This window comes from Aulonocara stuartgranti, assembly GCF_965226115.1.
Source record: "Aulonocara stuartgranti genome assembly, chromosome: 12".
Classification (NCBI taxonomy): domain Eukaryota; kingdom Metazoa; phylum Chordata; class Actinopteri; order Cichliformes; family Cichlidae; genus Aulonocara; species Aulonocara stuartgranti.
The window spans coordinates 21,680,473-21,696,081 of NC_138948.1; the positions used below are offsets into that span (position 1 = coordinate 21,680,473).

Consider the following 15,609-nt stretch of genomic DNA (forward strand, 5'->3'; position numbering starts at 1 on the left):
CGGTAGGGGACTTTGCAAAAGTCAATTTCTGACAACAGATACAGTGGCAGCACAGCTACTATTGTGAGTAAATCACAATTCAAACAAAACAAGAGATGGTGCCGCTGAATAAAGATTTTAAAAAGTAAACGGTTTGCCACTTGATGTTGTTTCTCATGTTAAGCCAAACTGCAGCAGTATCTGTTCTACCCTACAGCTTAAACCTATGGTGAGTCTTTATTAAGAGCAAGCTAGCCATCAGTTTTACAGGATCTGTAATTAACTCCAAACCGCAAACACTTTATACTTACCATCAGCTACAAACAGGTGACGTGAAACACCAGGGATCCTCTAAATAATATAACACTAAACCATTTAAAGATCAAAAACAGGAATCTGTCTGTAACTGAGAGCTGAATTCATTTGCACTTGGCTGTGGCCCAACTTTATGTGGCGCCTGTCTTGTGACTGTGCTTTACCTGGATCCATGGCCATCTGTCATTTTCGGCTGCAGTCCAGGCATTGACCAGCCCCTTCTTGTTGAGCCTTGCAAAGTACGGGTACCACTTCTGTAGGCCAAAGAGAGCACGGTGGGTAGAAGAGGCCGTTATCTGTTGGTTGGAGATTATACCGCCCTCCATGCCCAGTGGGCCAGAGCATTCTGAGAGAACAGAGAGACAGAGAGAGGAAGCGATAGATGAGTCCTCCTATCATTCTAACACTCAGAAATGTGGGAAAGTGAGTTTCAGGAACGCGTATAATGTTAAAAAAAAAACACAAAACCACTGACTTTAAAAATTTTGTTTTGTTTCACTCTTTTTATCTTTAAATGTTGAATTGGAGTCATCATTATGGATTCCCCTCAGTGGTCCGATTCCCCATTGATTCACAATTGATTACTGAGCTTATTGGAAAATAACAATATAGGCCTACACAGCATCACTGGTTGCTTTTATTATCTCTATGTCTGAACACAGTGTAGACCAAGAGTAGCCAAAAAAGGCTTGCATGTGACTTAGGTGGGAAAAAAGCTCCAGTGCCATGAATTCAGTGTCAGCCTTCTGCAATGGACAACTGTCAGAAAACTAAGCCAGCAATAATAAAAGGGAACTGATCAGCTTGGAGTTCCAATAGACTGAGCAATTTGGCACCAGTTCTCAAGTGGAACCACTTCTCAGTTCCCAGATGCTCCAAAATTTCATTTGTATTATATTAGCCAAGGTCATTCAAACTCTGACTTTCTCTTGACTATTGTTGCATTATTTGTTAACTCACTGTTATGTTCACCATAGCTATTTTCTATTCTACTGTCCCTACAATTTTGATTGTCAACAACGCGCTTTTCTCATGTCTCCCAAGTTCTTTTAAGTCACAGCTGCAGATTGGGACTCTTGTCTCCGTCTCAGTGCTACTACACACATTTGATGGACTAACAGGTTGTTCCTTCATCTCTTCCATCAGGAACAGAGCCCCCGGGCTCTCTCCCAAGGAGCTGCAGCCACAGTTGAACAGCATCATTCCCAAAGTCAACAAGCTTTGCAATAGCTTTAAATATCTTAGAGGCTGCATAAAAATGGGGAAGTCTGACACCATTATCCTCAGTCAAAAAGCCCTTTTTAAAGCTGCTGTTTTTTGCAGTTAAGCCTAATTAGTGTGTCCAGGCATATCCAATGCATTTTAATAAATATACCTGTGGCAAAAGGGATTCTGGCAATGCTGATCCAATAAAGAATTTATTGCTCTGCACAACAAGTACTTCTTTGTGTTTCCATTAAAAAAAGAAAAATACTGAGAGATGAAACAAAAAAAAACTTGGCACAGAATATAGATGTAGATGGAATGGGCTGGAGAAGGTGTACATAAATTATACAACATACCACAGTACATTGCACATAAAAATATTGTTTCTGTCGAAACACAACAGATTTTGTTTTTGACAGCTCTGATAATGTAAAAATGTTTTATAGATCCTATATTGTTTGAAAGTACGAATTGCGAATCTGTGGAAAAGCATCAGAATCAAGGAAGTGATGTGGGCAAGAAAACACTGTACGCAACTGTGGTTGCACCTTAAAATAAGCTGTGGCCCATTGACACCAAAAGTGATTCAGCTGTTACTCCACCTGTTTATAATCTCTCACACTCAATAAAGTATGTTAAACAGGGGTGATGTTGCAGTGACACAGCCAGCTTCCCAAACTCCTCATCATGCAAACTTTAAACTGTAACATGCAGTTTACCTGCATAAAAAATGGCGAGAAATTGGTTTCACGTGATATGCAATGTGAAAGAAAACTAGAGAACCCACTCATAGCACTAATAGTAATAAAGATGAGCAGGATTATTTGCTACTTATGCAAAAGTCAGCTAGTTGATGACATTTTAGCAATTAATTATTATTTAATGGCATTGTCTTCTATCTTCTCAGTTATAGTTATAGAAGATTTGTCTCTGCATGATTTTTTCAGTTATTACTGGTCTGCTGTGATTGCAACAGTGTTTGCAGTGTGATGCATGTCATTCTCTATCAATGCTAGCATTATGGAGGCTGAATTCCCCACAACCTTTGTTTATCTTTCACATTTACTTTGGTATGTCTCTGAAAGGAATGCGAAAAAAATAATACCTTAATCGTTAATGACACCATCATTTTTAAACTTTTTCTAGGACCACTGGTTTGTCATTAAAAATCAATCAAACAATTTGATTATTCAAGTAGCATGCTTGTGATTGCAGATATAGTGCAAGAGCTCTAAAAACTACAGCACAGAAAAAAAACTGAGGGAACTTGGAAGAGTCTCAAAAGAATGAGGACACATCAAGTACAGACTTCAGCTCGAGACACAGCTTGCTTATGCTGGTTGAAGTGCAAGTGGCTGTGCGAACCAGCCTTCAGGGGATGCCTGGAGCAATGGTCACCTAAATACTATGAAGCTGCCTTCATCATTTAAACAAAATATCTAAAAAAAAAAAAAAAAAAAAAAAGGCATTTCAAAGTCAGTACTGAAACACAGATCCAAACGACACACATGCATTCCAACAGACAACCAAACTGGCAACACTGAGACGTGTGAGAAGGCTTACACCACACAAGAAAGCCAAGAGTCAGAAAAGAGTGGAATGATGAAAATAACCCTAGCATGACTTATCCAGCTGCTAAAAACAGTGGGGTGCTAATCAACAGGGAGCCATGGAGACAGTGAGTAATGTCTGAGGACAGTCCAGGGGGATCTACTGGAGGCTGGAAGGAAGCACAAGTATTTCTTTTTGTGTACACGTACTGACAGAGATATGTTTATATATTTGAGTATGGTAAATCACTCTCGCTTCACTAGTTCTACTATGTGACTCACCGCTTCCAGACTGATGAGAGGATGGTGTAGGTGGATACACCACTGGTAAAACTCTGAGAATCTCATGAGTTTCCAATACCTGTTGGACAAACTTAATTTGGTCCTCTGAAAAAGGCTCTCTAAGAATAAACTGGTTTTATTTTTAAATGCAGCCTAGCAGTTGAAACTAAATACATGGAAAGTGTTTTTCTTGTTACTTGTTTGAATCACTGATTCAGTATACTGTTCATTTTAATATACTTCAAATAAGTAACATATGTAATAATAGCCACATTTTTAGGCCTCTGTGTCAGAATTAGCTGTTGTTTTTCTTCTTTTTTTGGTATTCCATGATTTGAACATCACAGGAATGCAAGAATGGAAATGATTCTGTCACGGTCTGGCTGGGGCAGGCCGTATGTGTTGCAGAGGAGGACTCAAGCGCAGACCGAAACGTGGTGTGGATTAACAAAACAAGCCGTTTAATGAGACTAGTAATGAGGGTACAAAATAATAGGGCATCGTTGAAAACTAAACAATAACCTAAACTGGGTGAACTAATAACAAAACATGAAAAACCTTAACCATAGTGAACTGACATGGGTACCTGGAGATGAGACGTGGATGAGCAGACGACCTGACAACAAATGACTGAAAGCACACGGACTAAATACACACAGGATGATGAGGGAAGTGGGAACACATGGGGAAACAGCTGGCACACATGAACATAATGACGTCACAGTGGGAGAGTAAAACTGAACATGATGAACACAGAACACCAGACCTCTTCACAATAAAACAGGAAACACAGTGAGATATAAACATGACAACCTGGACTGACAACATACGCCACAGACATAAAATACATGAAAGCAGGGGAGACTTAACATAGTGGAAACACGAGGGGAAAATAACTAGTAACACCTAGGCATGATAATGATAAACTTAGGAAACCTGAAGGCTACATAAACTAAACACAAAACGCTGGGTCAGCAGACCCAGGATCATGACAGATTCAAGTTTGGCACAAACTTTTTCTGGACTCAAGGATGCACTGACAAAAATTTGGTGTTTAGGGTTCACACTGACCTTACAAAACACATTGTAGGCTTCATCTCAAGAATCCTTGTTTTGATTACAACAAAATACTGAACAAATGTCTAACTGGAAAGGAATTAAGTGATGATAGAATGGAAAATGTGACCTTGTTTCACATTTGCTCAGATGCTGAATTAGTAACGCAAACTGCAGATTTGCTTGGATTTTACAGACTTTGGGGTTGCCAGGTTGAAGAAAAAAGTGAACTTTTTTTGCAGAACTGATTACGTCGCCCTAGGAACTTAAAGTCAGGAACAACAGTAACCGGGCAATGCAGAATACGTTTCTCTATTTCTAAGAAAAACAAAAGAGTCTCCAGCCATGATACCCACTCTTTCAGACTTTGCAGATTATTTTCACTGCCTTTCCTAGAGCTGTGCTGATAACATGCTTAAATATACTTTTTTGAATGATATGAACAGAACATGGGCGTTGCGGGGAGAACAATCCCTCCTGACCAAATGCAAAGAATGCAGCAAGTTTAATTTAATAAGAGAGTCTTCTTAATGAATCCTGACTTTCAATTTGTTAGGGACCCTGCAGTTACACATGCTTTTTCAGACACTGGCACCAAATGTCATATCACCCAAATTTACCTCCTAAAAATGAAATGGAAATCTATTTTTCCCCATTAGAGCCTGCGGATCGAGGTGCAGTGTTGCATCAACACAATATTATATTTGTCTAGATGTTGTGCCTTTTGGGCAGCTCTCTTGTAAGATATTCCATATAGATGTTGTGACAAGACACTGCTGCAAATCCACGGTCCCTCTGACCTTGTGGCAATGATGGGCCACTCTTAACGAGCTGCCTGCCAGTCGTCAGTCAGAGCAGCAGAGGCAGCCAGCCCCGGGGCCTTGCCCTCCTGGCCCCTGAGCATACATCAGCGTTGCGACAGCACACATCACTAACACCGCCAGTACCGTGATGTGACAGCTGAATCCATCTCCCACAAGCCCTACCTAAAGCCTAAACAAATTAGCGCCCCACTGAAATTAATGCCACCGCACCAATACTAATGACCATGGAGCAAAAAGAGGGGATAAGTCAAAGAATAATAAATACACCTAACAGATGTTAGCCGCACGACAGACGTTCCACAGGTGACAAATGGCGGTGAATAAAATGCACCTGTACACATGTTCTTGTGTAGCTGCAACTTTAAAAGTGACCAAGCTAGCAATGTGTGTTTTAAAAGAATACTGCTACGCTCTTGTTGAATAACGCAGAACAAACAGAGAAAAATGCATAGCTTGTGTTAGTACAACAATCCACATGCACATATTAACTTTCCTTACATTATATTATCTAAATACATTTTTGAAATAGGTTTCCACTGTTTATTTTAAAAATAAGCTTTCCCTGCTCTACCTCTCAGTATGTCAGCCAATAAAACCTTTGATTAATATTAGCTGAAATACCAGGTGCAAATACTGCACATATTGTATACGTGCTGTGCAGTTCTGAACTTTGGATGGTCTATAGCATATTGAAAAACTCGTAGTCTACAATTACATTTTCACAGAACAGCTAATATATAGGGAACCACTGATGCAATCAATATGAAAAAAAAATGTCAATACAAAATGACCATAATAAAATAAATACTTACACTTTGCGTTATGAGAAACATTAAAATTAAAATGTTGAATACATTGAACTCCTTGTCATATTCAAGAAACCAGTATGAGATGATTTGAGCTTTTTGACATGATGCATTATCCTGCTGGTCACAAAGGGGTTGCTCATGGAAACAATACTCGGGTACACTACTCCGTTTCAGTTACTGTTATCTTCCTATCAGCTTGAAGCAGTCTAGTTATTCTCATCTACCCTCTGGCACAACAGCAAAATTTCACCTTGAGAAGTGCTCACTTGACATCTTCTCTTTCTAGACCATTCTCTGTAAAGCTGTAAAGATGATTGTGCAGGAAAATCCCAGTAGATCAGCAGTTTCTGAAGTACTAAGACAAGCCCATCTGGCACCAACAACCACATTCAAAGTCTCTTAAGTTTCTTTTGTTCCCCATTCTGGTGCTTCATATTCACCATGTCTACATGCCTAAATGCATTGAATTACTACCGTGAGACTGGCTGATTAGATATTTGCATTAGCAAACAATTGAATAGGCGTAACTATCAATCAGTCAATCAGTCTCCTCCGTGCCGCGTCTGTCCAGTACAGAATGCATTCAGCTTGTCAAATTTACATAAATCTGCGATCGCTAGCAGTGTGACTCTTAAGTGCTGTACTGTATGTTTGTAAGTTCTCTCCCCAACAAACACAACAATGTCAACAAAGTAATTATAGTAAATAGTATATAGTAAATAGTAAATAAAGTATTCTGATTCTGATTCTGAAAATGTTTTGCACCGTCAAAGGCACCTGCGGTAGCATCCAAAAGGCAGAGGAAGAAGGGAACCATCACACAAGAAGTTTGACTTCTGGACATGCTAAAGGAAGGTAGAAGTTACCGTATTTTTCCGATTATAAGGCACATTAAGCAAACAAAATCTGATGAATTAATTTGTGAGTAGCCGTGTTGGGGGCCTGCTCAGGGCTCCAAGTTCACTGATATATTAATCCTAATATTTTCCTAGACTGCAGACGAAATCCTCACAATAGCATAATAAACACATAAAGCCTCTTTGAGCTCTTGGGCTTCTTGCAAAAACCTACTCCTTTAAAGACTCTTTCCATGCAGCCAGTGGGAAAAAAAGAGGGCTGGTAAACACAAAATACTGACACAAGGCAAGACAAATCCATCTTTCATTTTATGAGAATTAAAATGTTTATAATATGTTTATAATATTAGGTTTAATTATGTTCCTAAAGAATGTGACCACTATACTATGATGATATGATAACTTCTTACTTCTTCAAATGTTAAATGTTATATATATATATATATATATATATATATATATATATATATATATATATATATATATTATTGGCATCGGTGAGCCACTGTCAATATGTGACATATTGAAATCGCGTTTGAATTTGCGCTTGTTTTTTGCTTTCACTTTGCAATCGCGCGAACTGTGCATAGAGAGCGACAGTACTGATTGGTGAGTGATGATAATTTGCGCACCAATTCCTCTGACATCAACTCATCAATCGTTAGCTTACTATGCAAACATGACAAGTGAAATCTCCCGCAGCAAGCTTAAACATGTGAGAGGTTGATCGCGCAGAGAATCGCTGAGCTTATGTGAGTGCGTGTGTAAAAGCAGCAGGATATATATTTTAGTTCTGCTCAGCCAAATAAGACAGGTCAGGGTGAAGAAGTGACAGCCAAAGAAAAGCTTACCACAAAACGGAAAAGTTATGACAAATCAGACTATAATATATAAAAATTATAATTTTAATAAATGACAAATTAAAAAGGCATGAACATTTTTTTGTATCGAAAAAATATCGAACCGTGACACCAAAGTATCGAACCGAACCGAACTGTGAATTTTGTGTATCGTTGCACCCCTAATATATATATATATATATACATATATACACACACAAGTGTGTGTGTGTGTGTGTGTGTGTGTGTGTGTGTGTGTGTGTGTGTGTGTGTGTGTGGTTAACAAAGACAGTCACACTCTCATGAAGGTAGGTGTACTACTGCTAGGGTCGACAATCAAGACGGTCAACGCCGTCATGAACAGAAATATAGACAGTTTACAACGAGGTGCAAACCGCTGTTCAACAAGAAGGTTAGATTAGACTTTGCCAGAAGACATCTGCACATTTGAGGGAAAAACAACAACAAAGATCCCAACAAATTTGAAAAGATGAAACCCAGATTAACTTAGACCAGAATAATAGGAAGTGAAAAGTGTGAACAAGGAGAGAAACAGCTCGTGATTCGAAAACCATACCACATTACCTGTCAAAATAGTGGAGGCAATGTTATGACATGGGCATGTAGGCCTGCCAGTGGAACCAGTGATGTGACCGTTAGCTGATTTGAACTCAACAGACCAAACAGAGAGACATACAGTACAAGCAAGCAGCAGCTGAAGGTGGCTACAGTGGATACATGGCTTCTAGACTTCAGGCAGTTATTGATTATGAAGGATTTTCATCAGAGTATCAAAACAATCCTTAAATTCAGTTTGTTTGGGGCCTGTGAAAATGGGGAATATGTATAAAAACGGCTATATATATATATATTTTCCTAAACAAGCAATGCAATACTTGCTGAAAAAACTTTAAGTGGTCACTTCAGTCAAATCTTGGTTGTGTAATTAAAATGCACTGTGGTGATGTACACAGACAAAATAAAAAGAATGGTGCCATTATCCAAATACTTATGAGTCTAACTGTATGGTTCTTTACATTTAATGGTGCTCAGAAAGCACACTGTTCACAGGGTGGCTCCTACAGTTATTAATCCTCTTCACCTGAAATCTAACCCTCACACCCAACTGATTCCTTTCAATAAGAGCCCAGAAACAATTTTCTGTTAGGCCTTTTGTAGAACATATGAAACATTTCCAAGACCCTTTATGTTCAGGTTTAGGTTTCTGTGTTTTTGTAACCAGCAACATGAAATGCATGTTTTTCTGTGCAGCCAGCATCCCAAATGACTCTGCATGAGCCAGCATGAGCCAATTTGACCTTACATTAGGCAGCACCATATTCTCCCCAACACAAGACCAAAAGGCATCAAGTCTCAGGCACTTATATGGCATCAGTAAACATTTGATAGCTACGCACAAAATTTGCAGTCTTTCATCACTAAAGCCTTAAAATGCATTTTCTTTTCTTCTGGCGATGCTAATAATACTGATCATTTTCACTTTAGCTTTTATTTGCCCAATAAAAGCTGGCTGAGCTCACATACTCACTCACAACATCAGCCTCACTTTCTGTTTCACATTCAAACTTGTCCTGGGAGAATACTCAATAATACCTCCCACTTGTACCACTGGCAGCTGTGTTTACTGTGACGGTGCTGTTTTCTGTGTTGGAACTGTGTGTTTTGGAAAATAAACACTTGATAAGGTTTTGGTAGTCATCTGATTCGTTGTGTCTAACACTAAGCAGCAAAGAATATAGCTGAGAATGTGTTATAGTGTCATAGCTTTGCTAATAATAACCTCCTCCAGTCACTTTGCATAAGAATCTCACTTTATATTAACACCAGAATTGGGTATTTATAAGAATGCTGGTTTGTAGGGATGGATCTCTTTGTGACTTTATAAACGGTTAAGTCATAGTAGTTATAATGTGTCATGTAGTTCAGTTATTTTAGTTTGAAGGCAAGCATTTGAATACTGGAATTGAAATACATTATTTTTAGTGCTTATAATAATTAATTGTTATGCATTACAATATCTTATAATGTCTTAATGATGTCTTATTCAGAGAAAGTGTTACATTTTTTAAAACGCACAACAACATCAATGTCACATTTGCATAAAGCTGCTATTTACATTTAGGTGAAAATGTTCAAATCTTACTCTGAACTGATGATAAGGATGATACTTCAAACTGTACTTCAAAACTCTCCCAAGTGTACTTATTCATAGAGCCCAAGGTCTTCCAGCTGTGACTCACTAAATCTGCTTTTTCCATGTGGGGATTTTCCTGATAAACTTGCATATCATTGAAAATCTATCATCAAAGGGAGGTACACCAAGCACTAAAGCAGAAGACAGACGCTCTTTATGAGAATTACCAGCCCCCCTTTTCTCTGATCGATCACTTTGTGTCGGTAATACTACCAGCAGTGCAATTACCTGCAGCATCAGGTGTGCTGTTCGAATCAATGGTATGTTGTAAGAGTTAGAAGGTAAACACTGCCAAAAAAAGAAACAGGAGTACTTACTGTATTGACAGTTCCTCCCCATGTATTCTCCTGGACATTCACAGGAATAGTTGGCAACCAGATCTGTGCAAATGCCCCCATTCTTACACGGGTCCCTTTCGCATTCGTTAATATCTGGAAGAGGCAAGAAAAAAAGAGAGTGCATTCATTTATATGAAGCAGACGTGGGCAATTACAAAGACTTCATCTTCATTAAAATGGATTGGTAGGGAGCACATATTGAATTTTCTCTGCGTGTTTCTCAATTCTGTGTGCACATGGAAGCTCACACAAAGACACAGGTTTCTTGGAACTAATAACTCAAAAACTCAGAGGAAGATTATTTTTGCTAGAATATAATCCACTTCTTGACAGTTTACTTTCTTTGTAGTATTTTTTCAGAACATACCACATCATTTGGGTAGTTTGCAAAAAGCCTACTTAGGTTAGCAAAGTATGGGGTTTATTCATCAGAGCTATACCTACTGAGATAAACACTCTTTGAAATCTCTACATGCAGAATTCTCTATATATGCTTTACACACACACACAGCAACACACCAGCAAATGTCTGTCAAGCAGAATTAGGCAGATATTCACTGACAATTAACATTCAAACGAGAGCACTCACATTTTTTAATCATCTTAAATCCAGGCCCCAAGACACCATCCAATGCAAAGCCCTCCAAACCCAAGAGATGATCCCAGAAAAGAGTCCCATGTGTCAGCTAGTGTTGATACTACGCTGCCTCCTCTCAAACACACGCTGATCAGTCTCACAACACTGCTTTCCAAACACCAATCAGAGTGAACCAAATCAAAACAACGCGAAGATAGCTATCTGAAACACTGGAAAGAAGAAACTAAAACCCAATGCAGACTCACATGTTTTATTTAGTGCTAAACAAAGACTATGAATTGGAAGAATATCTCCTTACCATCAGAGACAGAAAGCAGAGACAGATCCTAAGCCAGTATAAGCTCGGTGAAAACAAACTGGCAATCAAACGAGAAAGACACAACAAGGCATGGCAACATAAAGAAAGCCCGACATATGATTACTGTTTGATAGGTAAGGTTGAAACAGAAACAGAGATGTATTTTCCTCCTGAAGTGTAAAAAATTTAGTGAGGTAAGGAACACTTCCTTTAACCAATTCCAAATTCAAATAGACATTTCAAAGGAGAAGGACAAGGCACATCTTCCACACATACACATACAGTATGCATAGAATTATATATTAATTATATGTGTTTATTTAAAAACTGCCATGCCAATAAAATAACTTTGAATTGCTGAATTTGAACTAAATATAAATGCTGAATGTACTAGAAAAATAATAAATCAATAGAAACTTGTTAACTTGTTTACATTATTTTCTTTATTCCAATGGTGGATTCAGACCATCCTTAATGCATTACTCAATAACTCGAGGAGTCGTCTGAATTTAATTGAATAACTAATATTTCCATATATGCAAAAAAAAAAAAATTCTTTTAGGAAAAAAAATTGTTGTCGTTGTCTTACAATATCAAAAGTTCAGCGAGAGGGGAGACTTGTGTGGGCCACTGCTTTACAGACAAACGTCCACTTAGAAAGCATCAAATTTATCACATTTAACAATGTTATTTTTCTAAGTCAGAATAACTGCAGCTGAACTCCTGTATATCTATGGTGCTATAAAATACCTACACTAAAGTGGAAGACGGTGATGACACACAATTTTGCCCCACTGTCAGAAGCTTTTTCCAGCGTGCTTGTTATCCTCTGTCTCTTCATTCAAGTATCACAGATACAGGAGAGCAGAATGCGTTATCACCTTTGCTCTGTAATTGCGCTGCGAAACAGATTTTCTCTGACTGATTTATCAAACTGGTTATCGAAGGTGACACAACTCCAACCCCACCCATTACACCCCATTTGCACTCTGTTCTGTTACAGGTAAAGTTAACAGCAAGAAATTACAGGGATGATTTTGAAGCAGCGAGAGGAAAAGTGGTGAACTTTTGAACAATTTTTAACAAATTTCTAATGATTTGACTTCCAAACTTGCCTATGGCTGCTACAAGACTCCTCTAACACCTACCCTGGGCTGTCTGCGAGTTATAAGTACATTTTGGCTTCATGAATGTGTAACTAGGCTTGAGATTTAGGAAGCTTAAGAAAGTGAAACATGATTAAAGTAAGTCTGTTATGGTGCTTCATCGCTTTAAGATTTTATCTGTAGCGTACACAATAGCGCGAGTCACTTTTATTATCTCAAAATACATCTTTTTTTTCAGGGGGAATGTTGGACGCTCAGGAGGAATATAGTCAGGTCTTCATGCATATTGGTCAATGTGGTGGTGTGACTAGAAGCAGGAACGTCTTTAATCTGCAGTCGAGCAGAACAAATAAATAAACGGAGTGAAATAACAGACGTACAGAGAGAAAGATGTGAGAAATGTTTTGTTATTGCTCAGTAATTTATAGGCAAACTGCAAGACAACTGTATTTGGGTAAAATTATATTTTGATGAAACTGAGCGGTAAAGCATTTCCCAAAACATAATAAAGTTTTGCAGATTAAACTTGAAACACACCGTAACAAACACTGTTTTCCTTTATCTGGTATGCAGGACGTTTGCCTGTGTGTCGGTCTTCTTTCGGACATTTAAAATTAGATATAATCTTCAGCACAATCTCACATTGTGTTCCTTTTTTAAATTTATTTTTAGACAGCTGTAATGTAACAGTTATCTCACTTCAGATAGAGATAATGTTACTGAAGCTCTGCTATTTGTCAATTGGCTGGCTGTACAGCCATTTCTGTGTAATGCAGTCGATGATAAATCAACTGTGCTGTGAACCAAAATACAGATATTTCAAATGCAATGTAACCTAACCTGTAGAGTTCAATGCATCAGTCTTATATAAATACTTAGCCAGCGTGTGCTTTACAGAGGACAACAATAAGCGGACATTTTCACAGTTGGAGCACAAATCCTCATCTTGAAGAACAGACTACAACAACACACAGAATTGCTGAACCATATGTAGTCAAATCTAAACAGCATGGCTTACTTATATTTGATTATATTGTAAAATACACTGAATATGTTTCAATGTGTTACAGTCCTAGCCTGTCAGCTCCATCTCTGGCAGCCACATGACAATTTTGTGGCAAGTATCTTTTTAGTTTTTAATCATTACAGAGGCAGTTTGTGATCGTCTGTGCACGTCTATGCTTGGCTGTTTTTCGCTGCTTCACAAAAAAAAAAAAAAGAGCCATTTTAATACAAAGCCATTAAAACTTCAGTTTTCAGTTGCTGCACGGTCCCATTCCTCCAAAATTACATCATGATTACATCTTTTTCATTGTCCACTAGGGTGAATGCACTAGAGTCTTCAACTGTGAGACGACTGAAGAGATGTACTGAATGCTAAGTCAGAGCCTGGGTTACAATCTGAACAGGAAAAAAGCAAAAACAACCAAAGAGACAATAACAACTTCATGACACTTTTGCAATCACAAAAAATACACTTAGTAAGAGAAGAAGGGGCAGAGTAATGAGGTCTGTTTTCTCAACAACTTATCCATCTTAGGGTTGTGGGGCGAGCTGGGAGCCTGTTCCAGCTGAAATATGTTCATAATTGGTCCACTTTAAATAAGAAATCACTTTGAACAACAAAAAATATCTGATTTATTTTGTAGTACTTGCATAAATGTTGTTCAAGGTTAGATAGCCTAAACCTTTGAATGTCTGTGTTTTAACCTCCAAATTGCTTGCTACAATCAGATACAAACAGTATAGTAATTAGGTGTTATTGTGCTTCACAGTAGCTGATTTGTGTTTGTTTTTAACTGTGCTTTGATAAGCGTAGTATAGGACAGTCTGATTATGGCAGTAGGGGAGCAACACAAACAGGCCCTGCTACTTGCTTCTCTGCAATTTCTTCAACAGATCAGATCAGAAGAATGAGGTGTGCTTGTGGCAGAAGAGCAACACATTGGTCTCCGAGAGCTGTAGTGGCGACTATTTTTTTGTGCGCATAAAACTAAACAACAAAAAAAAGTATGTAAAAGGGCATGAAAAGCTGATAAATTTAGCATCAAAGTCGCTAAGTTGGCAGCAATGAGGTGAACTGAAGTGTGAAGATCACTGCTGTGAGCGAGAGGGATGTCATTCGCCCAAGCTGAGATGGTAATTATTTCCACATTTTGGAAAAACGAATATCCACATCTCACGAGTGAAAAACACATGCCAAACCAACAAAGGAATATCTGGATAGTCAAAAACAGATTCGTCAAGCTTTACATGAAACCACTCTCACCCTGACAACACATTATTAGCAAAACATGAGCAAAAACATGCTTGTCAGAATGAAACATTGGTTAGAGAAGGTAAATGAAGTGAAAATGGAATATGTTTTATTTAAACTGTAGTAACTCGGGTTGTATAATCACATTACAATTATCAATCTTCAAAACCTCCAAAAGCAAGTCAGCTTTTATTTGTTTAAATGAAGATATTCAAAAAAACAGCAATTTTAGGCAGTCTTGACAATTACAAAAACACAAAAACTTATGATTATCATGATTATGATTATTACCCACTGAGGAAACAGTTACCCCTTTCATATCACATTAAACTAAAGGGTTTTTTTTGTTTTTGTTTTTTTTTTTTGTTTTTTTTTTTGGGGGGGGGGGGGGGGGGTGTTAATGGCGCTATAAGCTCTATTCGCTGCTCTGCTTTTTTGTCATTGGTTTTCACTTGCTGTCAAATCCATTCATTTTGAAAGTTTGACATTGGTAGTCTCATCCAGTGACCGATCTGTCTGTGTTCTGTGAGCCAATCAAATCTCCAGCCTCTGTTCTTTAAATGAATTGTCTGTCACTGTCACTTTGTCTCTCATGCTGTCTGTCATGTATCCCTCCTCCTTCCCATCCCCGCTTCATCCAGGTTATTCAGCGGGCCTCTTCCCATGTCTCCATTCGCCATTCAGCCTTTCGCTCACTACATAAGGGATTCTGTTTGATGTCATTTCTTATCACACCATAACCACCCAAAATATCTAAATTTTGCACGTTCATCTGTTTTCATCTCTTTATCAGTTTTTTTTTTTCTACCAAATGCTGTCTCCTTTTTAAAGTTCAGTCTCTATTACCAGTTACAGAAAAGCTACTTTTCTGTATAATCACTGCATTAACTGAATGCTGAATTGACTGATTCTGGATCTAATAAAAAAATTAAAATTTTATGAAAAACTCAAAATATATAGCACAAATGTTGCTTCCTTGCAGCCCACAAGGTCTTGAACAGCATACTCTGCAAAGTTCAGTGTGCACACAGGCACAATCCACATCCACGGTTATTTCACAACTGGAATCACACCACTTAG

General features: G+C 38.2%; 1 protein-coding gene across 3 annotated transcripts in view; it reads right to left on the reverse strand.

Annotated features, from left to right (window-relative positions):
• edil3a (EGF-like repeats and discoidin I-like domains 3a) overlaps positions 1–15,609 on the reverse strand; it is a 134,643-nt gene that overhangs the window by 54,171 nt on the left and 64,863 nt on the right. For all 3 annotated transcript variants that reach the window (XM_082554639.1, XM_082554638.1, XM_082554637.1), the window contains 2 exons: positions 10,250–10,363; positions 459–640 (listed from right to left, as the gene is read on the reverse strand). In XM_082554639.1, the coding sequence (XP_082410765.1) occupies positions 459–640; positions 10,250–10,363 (296 nt within the window). The remainder of the gene's footprint in view (positions 1–458; positions 641–10,249; positions 10,364–15,609) is intronic.